Genomic DNA, 21,291 nt, shown 5'->3' with positions numbered 1-21,291 from the left:
GGACCCGCTGCCCACGCCGGTTCTGATCCGAGCCAGGATGCCATTGGCCTTCTCGGCCCCCTGGGCCGCTGCTGCTCACGTTCAGCCGCTGTCAATCCCCACCCGCAGGTCCTTCTCCTCCGGGCAGCTTTCCGGCCGCTCTTCTCCTGCTCTGGAGCCGCACGGGGCGGTCGTGCCCCGAGGCAGCACCCGGCACTGACCCTGTTACACCTCACTCCTCCGGCCTCAGCCCAGCGGAGCAGCCTGTTCAGACCCCACACCCTCCCCGGCAGCCGCACGGGAGCACATCCAGGTGCGTTTGTGTCTCCCCAGAGACGGACACTCCCCACCCTCGCTGGCAGCCGCTCCACTGCTCCGTCCCCGGGGCAGGAAGGCGTCGTTTCCTCCTGTCGAGGTGCTCCGGTTCGCACCAGTTGCCTCACCTCGCCTCTCCACCTCTCCCAGCGCCCACCCTGCACAGAACCCGAAAGCGATGTGAACGAATGCCCAGCGCTCACGGGACACCGCACGGGTTTGCGCCTTGCCTGGGTAAAGTGCCGCCACAGCCCCACCGCCTGCACGGGGCTGCGCCCAGGGCGAACGCCGCTGCCTCCCCTTGGGGCTGCGCGGCAGCTCCAGCGCCGCGGCTGAGACCGAGCTGAGGGGGTTTCAGCTCCGCGGCTGAGACCGAGCTGGGGGGGGGGGTCAGCGCCGCGGCTGAGACCGAGCTGGGGGGGGGGGTCAGCGCCGCGGCTGAGACCGAGCTGGGGGGGGGGGGGGGGGCGGAAGCAGCGCCAGCTCCGCAGCGGGGAGGCGGCTCCACCGCGGGGCTTGGGCTGAGGGGGTCGGACCCAGATCCGCGGCGGGGCTTGGGCTGAAAGAGGGAGCAGCCGCAGCTGCACAGCGGCGTCCGAACTGCGCGAAGGGAGGGACGACCCCAGCCCCGCAGCCCCATCTCCACGGTGGGGTCTGAGCTAAGGGGGGAGCAACCCCAGCTCCGCAGTGGAGCCCGAGATGAAGGGCTTTTGACCCAGCTCCACGGCAGGATCTGAGCCAGGAGCGCGAGCTCCCAGCTCCGCTGCAGGGTCTGAGCTGAACGGCAGTCAGCCGCAGCTCCGCGGCGGGGATTAGGCTGAGGGAGCGGCCGCAGCTCCGCGGTGGAACCTGGGATGAAGGGCGTCGCTTTCAGCGCCTGGAGCATCGGGGGCGTGGCCTGGAGCCTCGGGGGCGTGGCCTGTGGCATTGGGGGCGTGGCCTGGGCTGCTGGGAGCGCGGCACCGCCCCCGCGCGCCCGCAGAGGGCGCTCCGGCCCCGCCGCTCGGCTCGTCCCCGTCGCGGCCACCGCGCCCGGAGCTCCCGACCGGGGGGTCCCGGGTCTCGCTGGAGGAGCAGCCGTTCCTCTCGGGGGAGCGCTCGGTGGGAGCTGGGCTCTCCGGCCGTGCTGTGTCACCACCCACGCTCAAGCCGGAGCGTGTGAAAACGTGTTTAGAGAAAAGCTGGGTCCGAGCGCAGCGGCCAAATTAACGCTGGGAAGCGTCTGGGGAAGCCTCGAGTTTCTCCTTAGCTTTTTCCTTTCCCCTGGAGCAACTGGACTGTGACTCCTGTGCGAGCGAGCATCCTTTGGGGCTTGGGGCGCTGATGGATGAGAAGATCGGCGGGAGCCAAATGCGTCCCTCGAAGCCCAGAGCCGAGTCCGGGCTGCGGCAGCGGGGAGGGGGGGTCCTGCCCCTCTGCACACCCTGCCCGGAGCCCCGCGACCAGCTCCGGGAGCCCCGCAGCGAGGAGGATATGGAAGCGTTGGGACGGGTCCAGAGGAGTGCACGGGAGATGATCCGAGGGCTGGAGCAGCTCTGCTGTGAGGACAGGCTGAGAGTTGGGGTTGTTCAGCCTGGAGAAGGCTCCAGGGGGACCTCAGAGCAGCTTCCAGCACCTGAAGGGGCTCCAGGAGAGCTGGGGAGGGGCTTTTTACGAGGGCCTGGAGTGATGGGATGAGGGGGAACGGCTTGAAATTGGGGGGGGGGGGGGGGGGGAAGATTTATATTAGACATTAGGAAGAAATTTTTCATAATGAGGGTGGGGACTCACTGACACAAGTTGCCCAGAGAGGAGGTGGCTGCTCCATCCCTGGAGGGGTTCAAGGCCGGGTTGGATGGGGTTTGGAGCAGCCGGGTCTGTTGAGAGGTGTCCCTTCCCAAGGCAGGGGGTGGAACTGAATGGGCTTTGAGGTCCCTTTCAACCCAAACCATTCTGTGATTCCAAGCTGCTATCATTAAAGCACTTGCAAATCTGCCAAACACTGGAATCTGACATCTTTACATATTACCCACAACATCGCATTATTTGACATCCAAGAACATGCAGTGGCCGGAACACACGGATGTTCACAGCAGCTTGGCAGTTGGAGAGGCAGAGGATCTGTGGCAAGTCTCCCAGCTTCCAGGGAAAGCTTGCTTTCCCCTGTCTGTCCTGTAGAGCTATCCGTAGTTAAGTGGATTTCACTTTTAAATCATTGTCTCTCTTCGCACATTTTTTTCTCCAGAATAAGCATTAAAATAAAAAAAAGTGTCCAAATAACATTCTCAAGCCTCTGATTCCTTGTTACGAGTGGCCTCTGTAAGGTGGTTGGAACTGGATGGCCTTTAAGGTCCCTTCCAACCCAAAGCATTCTATGGTGCTGCCTTGAGCAGCCTGATCCAGTGGGAGGTGTCCTTGCCCATGGCAGGGAGGTTGGAATTAGAGGATCTTTAAGATCTCTCCCAACCCAAACCATTCTATGGTTCTACCTCACACCATAACGGTTTTATTTCTAGCTAGAGAAACACAGAACCTTTTCAGAAAGTTAGGATGTCTAAGTTAACTGTTCTGTGAAAATAACACCTTTACTGAAACTTTTCCAAATAGTAGTAACTAATATTTGGGCAGAATCAAAGAATATGAGGTTATAGGCAAGGAATTGTTATAGGAATGTAAATAACCTTTTAATATTTGCTGTTATCCTCATTGGTAACTGAAATACCATAGGAAGAAAAGAAATGTCATAGTGGTCCCCTTATTTTGGTTTCAGGTGCAAAACGTTCAATGCAACAAAAGGGAGTTTTTAAATGTCGAGCAAAAATTCAAATCTTTGTGCAAGGCTGTATATGTTGGGGGGGAGCATCTGTGTTGATCTAGCTCAGATGCTTTGCTTTAGAGCTAAAAATCTAATTATGAAACGCTTCAGTGCTGGAAGACGCAGTTTGTTTGGTGTTGAGAGTGTGGTGATATGGCACAGCCGGTCCGGGTGTGCAAATAACTGAGGATCACTGGCACCACTGCCTTTTACCTTCCCAACAATGGCAGGATGAGTTCTGGTTTTGTGGCCAATACGTTTAGTTGATGGCATCCAGTTGTTCCAGCTGCTGGTGGAACTGGTTTTGGTGAGCGGGCTCTTACTGGGACAGAGTATTTTGTTGGGGATTTAAGAAAAATAGCAATGATTGTATGATTAAAAATACAGCCACGAGGACTGGTAACACAAATATTATTCTGCTGCATAAATGTTAAGTAATAGCAACCGGAGAATATCCACATGCTTTAAATGCGTTAAGTGTGTTGTGTGGCAAGAGGCCAAAGCTCAAGCCTTCCGTCATCTGGGACGTGTAAGTGGCCTGTCTAATCCTTACCGCTTTTTAAACTGTTCAGTTTTCTGTAGTAGCTGCAGGGTTCTGGAGCAGGTGTAGCATAAGATCAGGCAGCTGAGTCTGAATTGCCTTGTTTAGATGTACTACCACATAGTCCTTGATCTTACAAGGCAACTCCTGCATGCATGAGTACAACTGCAGTTATGATATTCAGACCTGGTTCTAAATGCCACATTAAACCTAATTTTACAGACATGGTTTTGCGATACCCTGTTCAATTATTTTTGTTGGGTTTGTTTTGTTGTTTTGGTTTTTTTTTACATCTGCCATATTTTGCTTACCTTACAAGAAGATATTTGTAGAGGTCAAACCCAACCCTCCCATGCTTCAAAATATAAGCCATATTGTCCCTTTGTGTTTTATCCTGGGGATTTTGGGGGCAGGAGTAATGTACATTTGCCTCCTGTGAGTTTCTGATGCTTTCGCTCTTTGCTCTGGAGTTTTAAGTAATCCAAACTGTCTGACGCTATGTTGCATCGCTAGTTAGTCTGATGGGCTATCTAGATCAAGTAGAGTCATAGAATCATAGAACTGCATGGTTGGAAAAGACCTTTGAGATCGTCAAGTCCAACTATACCTGTCTACTACCAAACTATATCCCTGAGCACCTCAATCTGCCTGTCTTTTAAACACCTCCAGGATGGTGACTTAACCACCTCCCTGGGCAGCCTCTGCCAATGCCTGAGAACCCTTTCAGTGAAGAAATTTTTCCTGATGTCTAAGCTAAACCGCCCTTGGTGCAATTAGAGGCCATTCCCCCTTGTCCTGTCACCTGGGAGAAGAGCCCAGCACCCTCCTCTCTACAACCTCCTTTCAGGTGGTTGTAGACAGTGATAAGGTCTCCCCTCAGCCTCCTCTTCTCCGGGGATAAGGTCTCCCCTCAGCCTCCTCTTCTCCAGGCTAAACAGCCCCAGTTCCCCCAGGGCTTGTTCTCCAGCTCTTTCACTGGCTTTGTTCCCCTTCTCTGGATGCTCTCCAGCACCTCAACATCTTCCTTGTAGTGAGGGCACAAACTGAACTGAGTATTCAAAGTGTGGCCTCACCAATGTCGAACTTGGAGCTCTTCTGGAATCTGTGTCATAAGTGACTTCTTTTTCATAACATTATCCTGAAATTGGTCGCATGGAAGGCAACATTATGTTTATGTTTCGTGAGTGTGAGCAGCGTGTTCAGAATCCAGGCTAGTTCCATTAAAGAAAGTACTGTTACTTTACTGGCATAGTGTTGCACATGAAAATGGGAATTTTGGGTTTCAGTGCCTGTAAACTGCTTGGTTTGCTTTACCCCGTAGCAGATTGCTGGCACCTCAGTGTGACTGGTGGTCTCTAACACAAACTCAGACTAAAATGCCATAGTGATATAACTCTGGAGCGTCACATCTTTGTCGAGAGTTAATGAATGCAATAGACCACAGAGTATTTTTCTTACTTGGAAGTCTAACTTCTCTTCTGTAAGCAATAAATATAAGCAAGCATTGTACAGTTAATGTCTTATTCACACTGGCTATATTTATGTCTTGGATTTGGCAGGTTCGTTTATGAGATATCAAGCATCCGTCTGCATGCAGAGGTCTTTTCACAGAGGATATTCAGCACTGGTAAACGGATTTGCGGATTTGCATGGGGTAAAAATGGAGGCAGAAATAAACTTCTGAAATTGAATCTCGATCCAGGAATGATGGCTTCTCGGCTGTATACACATGCTTTCAATATCTCCCCAATAGAGAATAGGAGATTGTGCATAAATGGAACACCATGGATTTGGCATCTCCTGGAAGAATGTGTCGAGAATGCGTGGGAGTATTGGAGCGTTGTCATAGGACTGATTTCCATTGTCTGTTTTCTGTTTGCTGCACTACCGTAAGTTTAAAGTCTTAAGCAGTCCTCAGATTCAAACATGAGTAATCTTGCCTGCAGCCTTTTCCAAAAGCTGCCTTTTTTTTTTATTTTATCTTGGATATGTTTCTCTATCTGCATAATACAGATATAATATGCCAGAGAAGCGTGTTGCTCATGTTTGCGACAATATTTGGTGGTTGACAAATGAGCTTGATGTACTGTTCTGTTGTAGTGACTTGACACTAATCTCTGCCACTTAGAGCAAACGAGAATAAATCACCTCTTCTCTCTTATCTTCTCCACTCTGAGATGTGTGTGCACGCGCAGGCACACTTGCAGCAGAAGCTGGCTCGGTGTTTATTTAAACCACATGCTGTGTCACCAGTGCTGGCTTCTGCATGTGAAACTTGGGCGGAGAAGAGGTCAGAAAGAGCCCATGAGTTAGCACGTTGGTGGTGCTAAACCAGTCGCTGTTTATTGGCTGCCACCGGGTTCTGGTTTCAAATATGTAGGTAGGAGATGACAAAAGAAAAGTAGAAATGCTCCCAGCAGGTGAAAATACCTGAAGCAAAATGGGATTGACTCCAGAGTCTGTCCCCATAAAGGGGTTGTAAGTTACTGAACTAGTAAAAGGCCTTTGGAAATCAAGCAAAACAACAGCACTTTTCAGAGATGTTAGTTGAAAGGGAGCTTTACATTAAAGCTGTCATTTTAGTGAGGCTGGAATTCATCAAGATATGTCTAATGGACTCACGTTTGGGATTGCTGTGTAATCCCCATTGTGAATCTGAATAACAGTTCTCCAATTTAGAGGCGTTAAGTGTAGCTGCCACCTCTTTTAGAAGCTTTGTTCATTCATAGTCCTTCTATGTTAAATAATAGTGGTTTTCTTATTTCAGTATTTTAAAGGCTGGTATTTAGAGCATATGGATATAAAATGCTTACGGAGTAGTTCTGGTGACCAGAAAATGGTATTTCAGTGCAGGCCACAAAGAAGGAGCACACGGAAACAGTAATTGAGGTTGTGATTTGAATCTTTTGTTATGTTAGAGGATGACATGTTGAGCTATAGTGATACTGAGTTCTTCTTCAAAAGGTAAGTGGAGTATTACTGTGATAGTCTCTTGTGGTTAGAGTTTTAATCTTTCTCTAGCCAGGTTTTGATAAATGTACTTCTGAACTTATTAAACATTTTTTGATTACACTATTTTACAATTACTTCTGTGCCAGTCAAATTTATGTTGCCTGTCGGAGTGGAAGAGTGGATCAAGCGCTGTCTTTGTGCTTTCTGCTGTGTTGGATAGCTGGAGATCTTACAAATTTCGTGGGCTGCTTTTTAACAAATCAACTGCCAATTCAGGTAATCTGTTAATATTCCTACATTTTGATTTATCCTTTTCAAACTGTCTCTTTAAACTCTAGGATAACTTACTATTGCACAGCAAAGTACAGACTGGGAAAGGAAATAGCGTTGTATTCTGTTCACTGCCATGCGTAGAATAAGTCATAACTTCCCAAATATAGACATTGATGCTGTTGTGTGTTATAGGATCATAATATCATTAGGATGGAAAAGACCTTTGAGATCGTCAACTCCAACCGTACCTGTCCACTATGAAATCATATCCTTAAGCAGAACCAATTCATAGGGAACCATTTCACGCTTGTAATTAACATTGAAGTACACTTAGTGAGTGTTACTCAATGAGGAATGAAGTGGGGAATTTTTAGTTCGGCTTCAGCTTCCAAGTAAGCTTGCAGAGCAAGTAGGACTGGAGGGAAGTCGTGTTGCTTAGCTTGGAATTGATCACAGTGGTTTGGGACAGTTATTCTTTAAACTTCCTCTTGAGTGTTTCTTGAAGCAAACTGTTGTTTAACAGGGAAATACTAGTTCAAAGTTGTTAATGTCTGTCTGATTTGAAAATATGTTTTCTTCATTAAGGGGAAGTTTTCTCTGAAAGGAACAATAGTTTTCAGCAATGCATTGATTGTGTCTGAAACGCTCCTATCTGCTGTTTGTATTTTTGACTGTCAACTAAGAGAGAAAGAAACATGTGTCAGCCACCTGCAGAATTTTTCACAAGCTGGAGGTGGACCCAAAGGTGGACAGAGTTGTCTTTCACAGCTTAACGGTGGTGTTAACCATTCATCTCTCCATTAGGAAGACGGGAAGAGAGGGTCTTGATTTTGTCGTAGTGAGGGAAGAAGCACTGAGTGGGATTAGTAACATCCAAAGTGCTGGCTAGGTGGAGCAGACTGCAGCTTCTGGGCAGGAAGGGTTTATCAGTTTGCCAAGGTAGGGATTTGTGCTTGGCATCCTGAAAAATGACCAACTGTTGCAATTGTGGCAGCAAGACCCTGTTGCATAAGGTTTACACCACATTCATCTGCAGCAGTCTAACCTGTTTCTATCTTGTTTCATACTGGAAGTGCTTGCTTGCTTTGTTATTTGACAGTGCCTTGGTATTTGTCATTCACATTATGATTACAAAGCAAAATTGCAATGCAGTTAAGGCATTTTGAACTATTTGTATATCGAAAAAGCCAATTTATCTTCTCTTTCAGATTGTCACTGCCATTTTTTATGTTAACATGGATATAATAATGATTTCACAATTTGTCTACTATAAGCTCAAGAATCAGAAGATGACAAAACGTAAGGTTTTTCAACAATTGAAATGTTCTCTGTAATGTAGTACACACTTGGATATTTTCTATGGTGTTTAGGTACACTTTTTTCAGAGGCATCAAAAAGTAGGTGCACAAATTCTAGTGGAAGTCATTACGCTCATTGCTTCCATTTTTATCAGACTCTTGTGCAAATCCTGCCCTTTCTTTTCTCTGTCTTTCACTTTTCTTACACATAATACCTGTAAATATTTTCCATGTAATGCTTTCAGTTTACATAGATGTACAAAATGCAGGAGTTTTGTGGAATCTCATTCCATATCTTAACTTTTTCCATGGTTTTACTCTCTACTCAGAGCTGTCTAGGTAGATGTATAATTTGAAAGCAAGCATTATTTCTTTGTGTGGTTTAGTTGGTTTCCTCCATGTTGATTGAAAACGGACTTCATTTGCTTACAGCATAAAATACCTTGACGTCTTCGTGTGTTCTGTTTCAATACATGCAGTTAAAAAACATATTTAAGGGGAATGAAATTACTTGAGATGAGCTTGAAAAATCCTGGCAGTAACCAATGGACTACTGTTTTGACTGAAATGGAAGACAGAAAGCTCTGTTCGCATTGGATCAAATCAAAAACATTAACTCATCAATCTGAAAAAGAAAAAAAAGTATCAAAGAAAATCCATGGTGCAGCAGAGGTAGCAAAAATCTGAAATAAAACAGATGCCTGCCCAGCAGACTAAATAGGGATAAAGCAGATTCGTTCAATATGGAACTGATAATAAACTGGAGATAGGTCAGTGCTGAAGATATTTCCTTCCTGCTGCCTACTCTTGGAAATGAACACAGGCTTTTAGCAGTACGTTTTCGCTGCCAGTGCCTCTTTCAGAGCGTTGATTTGCATAGGTGAGAGGGAGGACTGGTGCTGTGCTTACAGCTGTGAAAGAGGGCTTTTTGATACCGGTTACCCTAGACAAGTTGGTCAGTTTTGCATCTTGGAGCACAGCCTGTGGAACAGCACTACTAAGTCTGTGTTATTGAGACCACAGGTCTTACTACTGCTGTGCAGCAATTTGTTCCAGTGTTAACAGCGACTGCAGGACTTAACCATCATCTTGTAGGTACAGAAGACAACATAGCTCCAGAGGTCTGTAGGACCATCTGCCATTTTCAAATGGTCTTGTAGGTGTCTGTGGAGACTTGCTAGGTGGAGTCGGTGTCTTTGGACATGGAAGTCTCAGTAAGGCTCAAAGTCTCACTAACCGCGGACATAGACACTGCCTAGCAGCGACTTAGATTGCGTATTTATCTTAAAGATATTTTGTTAATTTAAATTTCAAATATACTTCCTTTTACAATTTTTACAAGTTGAAACTGTTCCAGTCTACTTTGGAGGTTTTTGTTTTATCAGCCGTTATTTAATAGCAAATTATTAGGAGCTAATATAAGAGATGAACTGAGGATGAAAATTTTCTCTCTGGGTAGCAATACCGATTTAACCAATTTCACTCCTGTCCCTACTCTGCTCCCCTCAGTCATTGCACAAAGACACAGCACAACTATGATAGTGAGCAGGGTTGGGCACAGAGCCAAGGAGCAAGAGGTGGATTTAGGTTGCTGCCAAGAAAAAGATACATGAAATTGTACCTTTAAATTTACATACTTTTATTGCAAACAAAAAGTAACCTTAAATCAACAGCAGATGTTATTTTTTCAGCTAATTTGTTTGAATATCATTGTAGGCAGCAAAAGCCTGAAGAATTTCTGTATAACCTGGATAGTGGTGTGTATAGCACTGTGCGTTATTCTGCCCTGTCAGCTGTTACTAAGAAACCAACACCAGAGTACAGTAATCGAAAGAAGTAATGTAAGTTCTTACCTGCTTCCCTTCCAGAAAAATCCCAACCAAAAGTGTCTGGAAAAGATTGGGTGCTCGTGAGCTGTAAGGAAATTCAGATGATGTTTCTAACAAAGACTTAGAAATCATAAATGCGGCCCTATGTGGATGTTTTAACTATGAACCATACACCTCAAAATAAAATAAAAAAAAGTTATAAAATTGCTTCTTTTAGCAGCTGCCTGTGTTTCGGGCTTATTCTGTCCCTTGGGTCATTAGGATGTGCTGCTCTGCGAAATAACATGTATACGTGTTGTCTTTCTGCTCGTGTTTGGTACTGTTGACATCCATGGAGAGACTACACAGCCACAAGTGAAATCAATAAAAGTGGAAAATTACAATTGTACCTGCTACTGCTGCCATTTCAGCCGGGAAGTTCACAGACTATTCTAGCAATTTTATGGCCTTCATACTAATGCCAGTAAAATAATTGTAATCCAGCAACATTGCCCAGCAGGGAAGCAGCTTATTTTCAAAACACAGCTAGGGTGAGAAAACTAACAGTTCTTAAACTATGAAAAATGAGTATTTTGCTTTCTCCAGACAGGATGATTCGTTTTTTTTTTTTAGTGGCCATAGCTACAGTTTTTAGTTTTGGTTTGAATTATTGTGCCTAGGCTTTTTTAGCAGGAGGACTGGATTGATATTAGTGTCGTATCCCAAAGCCCAGCGCTAGTTTTGATCTCAGTCCTGGCTATGATGCAGCAGAGCGCATTGTTGTGAGATAAAGATTAAACCCTTTCTAGCCCTCTTTGGTCATTTGAAGAGCAGCACTGCGTTGCTTTGAAAGGAATTCTGTCCAGAAAATCAGCCAGCGGACTCTCAGTTTAATTCTCTCAAATGCCTGAAAACATTCTTGCCAAAATGTATGTACCTTTCTTTTTCAGAATTCTCTTGATATGATTGAAACGTCAGGCTTCATTTGTGGCTATATATCCTGTGTGTTTTACTTGGGAAGTAGATTTCCTCAGCTGTATAAAAATGTAAGTAGTTTTTTGGCTAAGTATACTTGTTTTACAAAATACTCTCTGTTGCTTTAGATGTTGGATTCTCCCTAGCAGTGAGCCCTCTGAACTCAAAAGCCTACTTTGCTTTTGTGACTCTCTGAAATGGTAAAGAAAATAAAGGTTTTTTTTCCTCATTCGAGGAGAGTGCTGAGAATTTTAGGAAAATGATGGTCTTTGACTGATAGAAGAGGTTTGATTGGCAGGGGAAGTGGAAGTGAATTATGTACAGTTGGATTTATCAGATATGAGCAGAAACACGCTTTGTGTGATTGTTGTCATGAGCGAGTGATATCTCCCCTTTTCTCTGAGCTATTCTACATTAAGCAACCAACCATGGGATCAAAAGTTGGAATCAGAAGAAAATTAGTTTAGAATTTTAGCCCATTTTCCACAAAGATGCCATTACTGACTATTATCCCCCCACGGACTATTCACTACGAGTGTATTAAGCAAAAAAACCAAACCAAAACAAAACAAAACCAACAAAAACCCTGAAGGATTTACATTGTCAATTGTATACAGGGATTTTGATTGATTATGGAAATTATTAGTTGATTTCCAAGCCTATTCATATCCTCGTTTTACCTTTTCCATCATATTATGTATTACCTACTGTGATATCTGTTTTAACATTTCTTCTGTAAAAATTTGCATTTAGTTCCGAAGAAGATCAACAGAAGGCACCTCTTACCTGCTGTTTGCATTAGCCATGATGGGAAACTGTACGTATGGACTGAGCATTGTTTTAAAGATGCCAGCTACCGAATATTTCCGGACCCTCTACTTTTTACACCATCTTCCATGGCTCATTGGGAGCTTTGGAGTTTTATTTTTAGACATTTTTGTATCCTTTTCCTGTTATAGCTAGAGTTTCTCAGAATAGGCTTGTTCATAAATAGATCAGAAATTAAGGGGATTTTTTTTTTAAATCAGATTTTTTATCTATAATTCTAACCCAATCACAATATCTTCTTTCTGAACAATAATTTGTATGCTTTTTATAATAATATTTTTGATAAGAACAACAAGTTTATAGAAAATATCTACATTAAAGCTGCATTGCACGGGTTAAAAAAATATCTCACAGCCAATATGTAGTGTACTAAGATTTTGGGCCAGGGCAGACTGGGCTGCACATTGTGCTGTTTTTCTTAGTTTTTCTGTCTGACAAATGTAAAAGCAAGCAAACAAACCGACAAAAACAAACGCCAAACCTGCTTGATTTTAAATGCAAATACAGAATTATAGCTCTGGTTAAATTGTGTTATTGCAAGACTGCATTAGCATCAGAGGCAAACAATGAGGTTGCGGCAAACTTAGTTTCAGAAAATAGCATTTCACAAAGAAGTGCTGCAGCTACCCTTAACTGCATAATTTGGGGCAAAAGCAGATGCATTGAAATGCCAAATGCTTCTGAAAACCAGCAGCTGTGCTCGTGGGGTCCTGCTGAGGGCTAACCAACTACACCGTTACCTAGAGTAGCATGCCAGTTTCTTGGAAGTCCTGAGCAAATTTAAAATATTATAGTTTTTTTGTTCTTATATTCAGAGGACATAACATAAGATACCCCAGTATATGAGCTATTGTTAGGCATGCTCTCTCTAGATTGAGCATTAGCACTTTGTGATCAAGAAATTAAAAGCAAACTGTTTAGAGTAGTGTTTTAATTAAGCTTTAAAAGCCGAATGAATAGTAATGTGGTAATACTTTGCTTTACTGTTCACTGTTTATAGTCACCTGTCCTGTTCCTATAGCTTGCATTTTCATGTAGAAGAGTATAAAGAGGAGGTTTTCTGATTTTTCCTGAAGTAGGAATTTTCGGTTTGTGTCTGAAAACATCCTGGTACTTAGCTCCATGAACTCAAACTATAAAACAGGATAAAATGAAGAGTGATTTCGGGACCATGCTGAAGCATATTGTGTTAATCTGTTCCACATTAAAGGGAAGTTCTTTACCAGATTTACCTGGAATGGTTCCAGAAGTTATGATTCTCGGGCATCAGTCTTGTCTTTCTGATTAAAGTAATTTTGTAAGCCACTCCAATTAGGCTAGAGATGGGACAGCCGCCCCTGGCCTGTGGATGGACTGTTAAATTAGACTGTCATCCCGAATGGCCGTCTGTGCTTTTTGCATCTCCAACCATGGCGATTTAAGTGGGCAGTCTAGTAAAACATCCTGCATCATGGGAACGCAGTACTCCACTGCAGTGGTGAGACGAAACTGCACTCCATGGCCCATTTTGAGATAAATTGTAGCTTTGTCTTTTATACGACAATACAGTTTCTTTTGCGTGAGCCGACTGGGGGGGTCAGTGTTGCTGCCCATGTGGCTGGTTTACGCACTTGGGTCTTTTGTTCCAGGAACAAAGTCGTAACTCTTTCTTCCACCCCCAACTGGAAACATAAACTGGGCAGTATTTATTTACCCCAAACCCCAGAGAATTTGATCTTGATGACCCTTACGGTACGCTTTGTGCGCATTTGCAGATGCCTTTCTGTGATGTACTCTGAAAACGAACTTTTATCTTGGCCACAAAGCTCCCCCCTCTCTGCACCCTGCCCCAGGACTGCAGTGCCAGTGTGCACATGACATTCATTTCTGGGTTCTGTCTTGATTGGAATCTGAATCCAATCTCGCTAATCGTCCTCCAGTTCAAATTATATTGAGACCAGATGCTTCCAAATCAGGTTGAAGAGCATATAGGAATCTAGTCAAGTATATAGTGTTAGCTGAAAATGTATGAAGTATTTGTAATCAAGAGAAAACAAAAGCAGACCTCCTGCTTTGAGAAGCCCTGAAGGTATGGAAGTCAATGCTTTTAAAGAGAGCTTCATTACTGTCTCTTGCCAAGCGAGGAAATCAAGAATCTTAACAAACCGATATGTCATGTTAGACCAGAAAACGAAGAACAGGATCACCTGGGGTTTGGAAAATAGAGGAATTAAACAAAAAATCATATTTTCTAAGAAGGAGGTGTTTCATCATTCATGATTTGTGTTACAGACAGTCTCTGTTTTGAGGAGGAGTTGCAGAAATTGCCTAATTCTAGTAGACTTGATTCCTGATAGTGTCCAGAGTTTCATTAGGTGGAAAATAAACTCTCATTTCTCAAGGTCCAAGCAAGGATTAGGAGTTCACTTACTCTGTGTCTGCTGCGGTATTCTTTTGCTTCCATCTGACGTGGCTGGCATGGACTATTTTTAGAAACAAATGGACTCCTGGTCGTAGCTGGAACAGCAGCTCCAGCGTTACTTAGTGCAGGATTACACCAGAGTTGTTTCAGCTCAGTTTAAAAGACTAACACGGTCATCCTGTTCTCTTGGTGTCTACACTTAAAGTTACGTGCTTGCACAATAAGCCAATTATTTTCAGTAAATAATGGAAGCACCCAATTGTTTGTAAAGTATGAATTGTCCTCCCTTTCTTTTTAAGAGGAGTTTCATAGCATTACACGTTTGAATTATAAATTGGGCAAGATTTTCTTTTCCAGTAAATGTTTCCTTCCAGCTGCTGCTTTGCAGTGGAAGGTGGTTGGAGTTTCTCAAGAAACCACAAAGCCCAGGGTTTAATAGGGTGCCTTGTCTGGCAGGGACGCTGTGTCCAGATCTGCCTACGGCAGGTTTCCTCAGTGGGACCTTATTGGAGCTTTATTTTACCTGTGTGATTATTTAATGTTTCACCTGTACACAAGGATGCAATACTACTTACCTTGCAATCCGTTGATAACCAGTTCTGCCCTGAGACCTGTAGCCGCGGCCAGCACGAAGTTTCTCAGAGACTGAATCTAGTGCAAATTTTTGCAGAAAACTTTGTCCTTTTCTGTATGTTTGCTATCCTTTTTCGCCTGGCTTCCTTCCTCCCCTGCTCCCACCAAAACTAAACAGCTCTGCTTTGTATTTAGTTCAGGCAAAGTCCGTTACCAAGATTTTTGCCTTTTTTTTTTTTTCTTATTTGACATCATCCTATTGTCAGAGAACTGTGTTCAAATCCTCCACATGCACTTCTTTTCATTAAGTGTGGCCAGATTGTTACTGGATAGCCAAAGTATATTCAGCAAGAGCCACGCTGTTGTACACAGACCCTTCTCTTGCACCTTTTGTGATTTGCAGGACAACTATTTGGAATCCATTATATACTTCCACAAAACATCCCACTTTGTAATTTAATTACACTGCACAAGGAATGCAAGTCTGACCTGACAATTCAGCCAGGAAAGTTTCTCAGCCAAACACACAACTTATTCTCTGCACTCGTGTAAATACCTACTTTTGTCTCAAATCTTTCATTTTTTGAATTGTCATTGAACTGTTTAATTTAATGAACCAATTTTGGTTCACTTAGCTCAATGACTATTGTAAACTTTACTCTGAGAAGTCAGTTTGGTTGTCTCCTCCACTTTGGCCTCTCTGCGTGCTTAGGTCTTAAAAGTTTCCCCCCGTAGTCAAACTTGAGCAGCAAGTTAGTTTCGATTTTAAGTAGTCTTGGCAGTTTAGGGTTTCTTTAAAAAAATATGAGCAGCTGAGTACACATGCTACAAAAACATATTCTGGAAATACTATTTGATAGCTCCACATAGCTTGTGTTTGTCATTTACTCCTCCTTAAAAGCTCTGTTGCTGTTGCCAGCTTGGTGGCCAAGAGTGATGATGCATGGTGCAACAGCCCAGGCTTGCCCAAGCCCATGGGGTGATTTAGGTGAATCTCATTCCCATTATGCAGTGTTGTCTTCTACCAGTGTGACTGTTGAGACTCAGGGAGGGGCTCAGCTGCAAATACAGTGAGGCCTATAAAAAAGAAAAAAGAGAAAGGCAGGAAATTTAAGTGGTAGCTGCATATGCTATAAAACTGACTTGCTAAGCTCTAAGAAGAAAGCATTCCCCCAGGAATGCTGTAGAAAGACTAGAAATGGAGTGCTGACCCGCTGTCTCTGAAGGAAATCCTGTCTCGTCTTTGGTTTGGGGGAATTGGAGGTGAGACATTGGAAAGCTTTGGGAAGATGGGATAATTCTTGGGGATCTGCCTAGGATGTAGAGAATTCCTCACCTGAATGGCCTCCGAGGAAGTTTTTTTCCCCCACTGCTCCTTATTTTTATAAATAATTACATTTATAATTACATAATTACATACATTTGCCTCAAACTTCTCATGACCATTGTCCTCAGCCAAGTTATGTTAACGGATCTAAAGTGCTCCTGGTAGAACTCTATGTGTCACATTCCCACCCAGAGATACTATTTCCTTTTTAAAGTGGGAATTATGTGTACAGGAGTGGTGATCCAGACTCTGTGAAAGCTGAAGCGGTATGAGCGTACGTGGGAATTTGTACACGATGCCCTGCCTGGCTATGCAGACGGCCACTTGTCTCTACATCATCTCCCTTTAAACCTGCTTTCATGCAGATCCTTATGTTGGAGGCTCCCTGGTTGACCTCATCTACTCCCCCTTCTTCTAATATCCTAAACTTTCTTTATGAAAATTGGATAGCCAGTGCCACTGGATTTAGCCCAGTCTTTTGCTGAAATCACTCATAAAAAGTGGCCAAAGAGAGCAAAAAAAAGTAAGAGCCATAAACCCTGCCACAGAGAGCGGTGTGGCTTTGCTGGCTGGTGGTGGTTTGCCTTTGTTAAGAGAGGATTCTGGTACCTGCTGCTCTGCATTGCACATCATTGCCATATCGATTAACTGTGACTGGGAAAACTTTATTCTACGCCTATTTCTTAGCATGCAATAGAAAAGCGTACTGAAAGGATGGGCAGAGCAGGATAGGTTTGTACGATATCTTTGTATCTTGAAATGCTGTCACTGTCAGAAAACAAAGGGGTTTGTAATTGAGTTCAGTACCCAAGTCTAAAACACCTCAGCTATGTAGCAAATATTCTAAAGAATGAGAAACCTCTCCTTTCCGCTCCAGACAAATATCCATGATTATTTTTTTTAGTTAAAGGCTATCTATGATCCGAGTGAATAATTTTGTTTGAGAGCTGGAACCATCAAGAAGAAGGACGAGTATATACTTGTTAATTCTGTTTAGATTGGTAGTGTTTCCACTGGTCTGTTTTACAATAGAAATAAATAATTATGTCTGGTAGCGCAATTCTGTGCTGCAAACAGCATTAAATATTGAGTCACAGCGTTATGTGAGTGTCAGTGCCTGTAAGCGTCAAACCACCTAGAATTTTGCAGGAAATGAGAATTTTGTTTCTGATCAGGCCGTGCTGCTCGGTTGCTGGGAAGAGGTGTGGATGGCTCTCCCCTCCTTACCAGCATCCACTCTCAGCCCAGCCCGCAGTGTTTAAGACCTCTGAGGCTGGAGCAGTGCAGGGCAATGTTTCATACCACATTATTCCTAGATGAACCTTGTTCCTATTCTTCTACCAATGAATTTCACACTTGGGACTCTCGCAGGCATGAGGATGAGGTAATAAAGGATATTTTCATGTGGATTTGAGCTATATAAGCAGAGGGATTGGAAGTTCTGAGTTAGAATTTTTCCGTGTGTTCCCTTTTCTAGTGCTGCAAGTAAAACCTGATTAAACTTTTTACCATGAGGAAGTACTGAAAATGAGCATTAAGTAGGCTTTGGAAAAGGTTATATGCTAATGTAGGAAATTCCACAGTCGGGATTAAGTAAATGGATAATACTTAACACTACAGTACATGAATTAGATACAGCAAGTTTTAAGCTTTCCTCTGCGGACTGTGGTATTCAGAGGCTGTGCCAGAACTAAATGGATGGCTGCTTTTATTCTGTACAGCTTATTTTGGTTTTAATTGAAAGCCAGTGCTGCAAATGGTACCTCTGTATCCTGGTTAATTATTTCCTTACCCCAAAATAACAGGTGACTGTGCAATTCATCCTGTATCGTCAGCAGAAGGAAAGACAATCTGATTTAGTAGCACTGGAAGTAGAACCGTTGCTGGTGAACGAGGAGACTGCCTAGTGTCGGGCTGGATCCGGCTCCTGTTTTCATTGGACTTTACTCTTGGATGACTTTAACAAACACTTAAGACTGCAGTTGCTTAGGGACCGAAGTTATTACTTACTTTTCATTATTTACTTTGTCATTAATTTGTCGTTACTTTCTTGCAAGTGACGTGCCAATAATAAAATATTTAATATTTACTGTTGTTTCAGGATAGATACAATTTCTTTTCCTGTGTTTTATCCTACTTTCGCTGTTTCTCCCTGAAGCCTGATATAGAGTCACAGCAATAGGTTCTGTGGAAATATTTGTTTGGTGTGTCATGGGAGGACTGTTTATTTTCAGATCAACGTATCCATCTAGTTAGGAGTAGCGTGGCTGATTTAAAGACAGTGGATGAGATTCCCCGTGGGCTTGAACCCACCCTGCAGTTACAGACTGCTCAGCCCAGTTGCACTGCGTGTAAGATTTGCCCTTTTCTATTCATACTCAGGTTTATACGCATCAGAAAAAAAAAACCATCCTCTAATTAATCAGCTTCAGGGCAGAGGATCCATTATTGACGCAAAAGCGGAATCTTGGTGTGAGTTGGTGTGAGGCTCATGTACAGATGCATTTTATATTTAAGAATTAGAGCATTTATACACCAGTACCTGTGTCCCCCAAGGAATATAATTATTCTATGTCATCTTAAACCCCATGGAATGTTTTTGTATAGCACACATGTTCATTGCAAGTGTCTGGTTTAATTAAATACCACAGGGGAAAAAAAAAGTCAAAAACTAAGGAGACTGTACCTTCCAACTGCTGATTTTTTGCAGTACTGTCTTGTGTTTGGAGAAAACTTTAATAAAATTATCTCAAAGAATAAACTTCTTATTAATATTTAGTTGAATATACGTATTCATTTATGTTCAGTACTTAAAGGGGGCCTACAAGAAAGCCGGGCAGGGGCTTTTTATCAGTGAGCAGAGCGACAGGATGATGGGGAATGGTTTTTAAGCTGAAAGAGGGGAGATTTAGGTGAGATATTAGGAAGAAAATATTTCCTGTGAGGGTGGTGAGGCACTGGCATAGGTTGCCTGGAGAAGTTGTGGCTGCCCCATCTCCGGGGGTGTTCAAGGCCAGGTTGGATGGACCTTGGAGCCCCTGATCCGGTGGGAGGTGTCCCTGCCCATGGCAGGGGGTTGGAACTGGGGGAGCTTTGAGATCCCTTCCAACCCAAACCATGCTATGATTTTATGTATAATGATTCACTCTTTGATAATTAAGTTTGTGAAGGAAAGGGCTGGTTTCTTATAAAGGTCAGTAGGAGCATTTCTTACCTTTGTGGGCTTATCATGAAGCTCATTCCCTTTGATTTCGGATAACTTAAAGGAGCACGATTTAAATTTTGTTTTTAAATAAGAAAAGCTAATAGATAATAAATATCTTTTTAAATATTAAAAGAAGCTCATGGCTGCAGTTGATTGTCTCTAAATCACTGCCAAAAGCGTGCTCAGAAAATGAAGCATTTTTTGCTCTGAACTTTTATAGAACTTCCTGTACCACTGGTAAAATCCCATGAAAAAGTGGTGGGGAGGGTTTGGAGGGATGGAGGCAATCTCACGCCTGCTGCTGTACGTAGAAATTAAATTTCAACTTCTGTTGCAGCAGTAACCCACAGGAGTAACTGAATTCTGTGGGTTTGCTAGAAATGTTTTACAGCCCTGTAAGACGCAGGGGGTTTATGCAAGATCTGCCCCAGTGCAGTCAGTGACTTTATTGGTGTCAATGTGCACTGAGTGAACGCGTTTTCCCTGATTTCTGAGGCAAGTAAAGGGTATTAGAAGTTAACCTTTTCAGTACATAAATTAAAATGCAATTTGCCATACTCACAGATTTATATGCTGTACACATGAGATTATCAAACTCTTGCCTGGCTGGTGATTGAAACCAGGACTTGTTACTTTTTAATGCAGTTAGAATTTGTTCTTACATCATTTCTTCAAAGATTATTTCCCCTTTTATTGCTATGTGTAATCCTGTTTGGGGATGTCTTTTTATCCCCGTTTCATACTGTTGTTTGTTAGAATAGCGAAATACGGGGTATATAAGGTTACTGTGGTTTAATTTGAGACCTTTAATGGATAATAATTTAACTTTTTAAGCGTGAAGCAATGATAGTTCTTTATTGATAGTTCATATCTACGTAATATTTAGTTGATGGGTTAAGTGAATACTTTTACTTAAGAAAATGTTAGTTCCAATTGGCTATTTGATTGCAAGAGCTGATCAAACGTGTACAGTTGTCCTGGCTGTTCCCTATTTTGCATTAGAGCATAAGGTCTTTGTCACCCCTTGCTCAGCCCAGATTGTTGCCCTGGTTGCTCAACCAGGTCCTGCCACGTCGTAAAGCAAAGTCAGAGCTGTGCCCAAATACACCAGGTTAGAGACTAAAGGGTAGATTCTGATCTCATTGTTCATCTCAGACAGGAAATTACGGCATGTAGCTTCTATCACAGCTCTTTTGTTGGGAAGCAAAGTGTCTTAATCTTCTTGCTTTATACTATTAATTCTTTCCCGTGCTGTATGTAATCCGAGATTAATGGCATTGTTTTCTAATTTTATTTTTCTAACTATCATGGAAATCTTATTAACTAAAGGAAACATCTAAAATGTCTTCAGGGCCTTATTTTTAAACAAATTAATGAAATAATTTAGCTAACATAGTCCTTCATCATCCACAAAAGATCCTTTCATGAATGGAGTTACTTCTGGCCATCACCCACTGGGTTTTATCACTGGTTTCAAGAAGAGAAACATGTAGATAATTCACCATTTCTCGCAGTTTCTTGAAATGTAAGTTTTTTCTAAAGCCATGCTTGTATTTTCACTGACAAAATGTGTTATTAGCCTAAAGGAAAGAAAATTGGTCCAGGTAGTAGGAAGCATGGAACAAAAGCCACCACCATTGGCTGTTCTGGGATCCCATTCCCTACTAACCAGCTTTTAAGTTCCACGGCATCTAATGGAAGCATCAGAAGATGCTCCCACAGGGCTTTTAGTACAATAACTTCTAAGGGGGGAGGGGTTGTTTACAGCTGTGCCAAAAGTACAAGGAAGTAGTACAACAAGGAAAACCACCTTATTTTCAGGTTCAAAGAGCAGAACGCCGTGTCTCCGTTGGCCATCGGTGCCGTGACTGCAAGATCACTGCTCTGGGAAGCCTCAGACAAAAGAATATCCATGACCGGACAACAGCCGCTGCCTTCTAATTACTCCATCATTATTTGCTTACTTATTCCTTTGGAACCTCAGCGATGCAAGAGAAACGCGTCCTTTGTCGCAGTTGCAGA

General features: G+C 43.1%; 1 protein-coding gene across 1 annotated transcript; it reads left to right on the top strand.

Moving 5' to 3' along the window:
• Positions 1–26: 26 nt before the first annotated feature.
• SLC66A1L (solute carrier family 66 member 1 like) lies at positions 27–18,727 on the top strand (the record flags this gene model as incomplete). Its single annotated transcript, XM_054074550.1, has 9 exons — positions 27–292; positions 5,189–5,256; positions 5,383–5,518; positions 6,728–6,857; positions 8,063–8,153; positions 9,869–9,993; positions 10,911–11,006; positions 11,689–11,874; positions 17,870–18,727. Coding segments are annotated over 9 exons (1,200 nt in total), but the record flags the coding sequence as incomplete, so codon positions are not given.
• Positions 18,728–21,291: the final 2,564 nt, after the last annotated feature.

This window comes from Cuculus canorus, chromosome 9, assembly GCF_017976375.1.
Source record: "Cuculus canorus isolate bCucCan1 chromosome 9, bCucCan1.pri, whole genome shotgun sequence".
Lineage (NCBI taxonomy): Eukaryota > Metazoa > Chordata > Aves > Cuculiformes > Cuculidae > Cuculus > Cuculus canorus.
The sequence above is the reverse complement of the archived record's forward strand: the minus strand, read 5'-3'. Positions and strand labels throughout refer to the sequence as shown.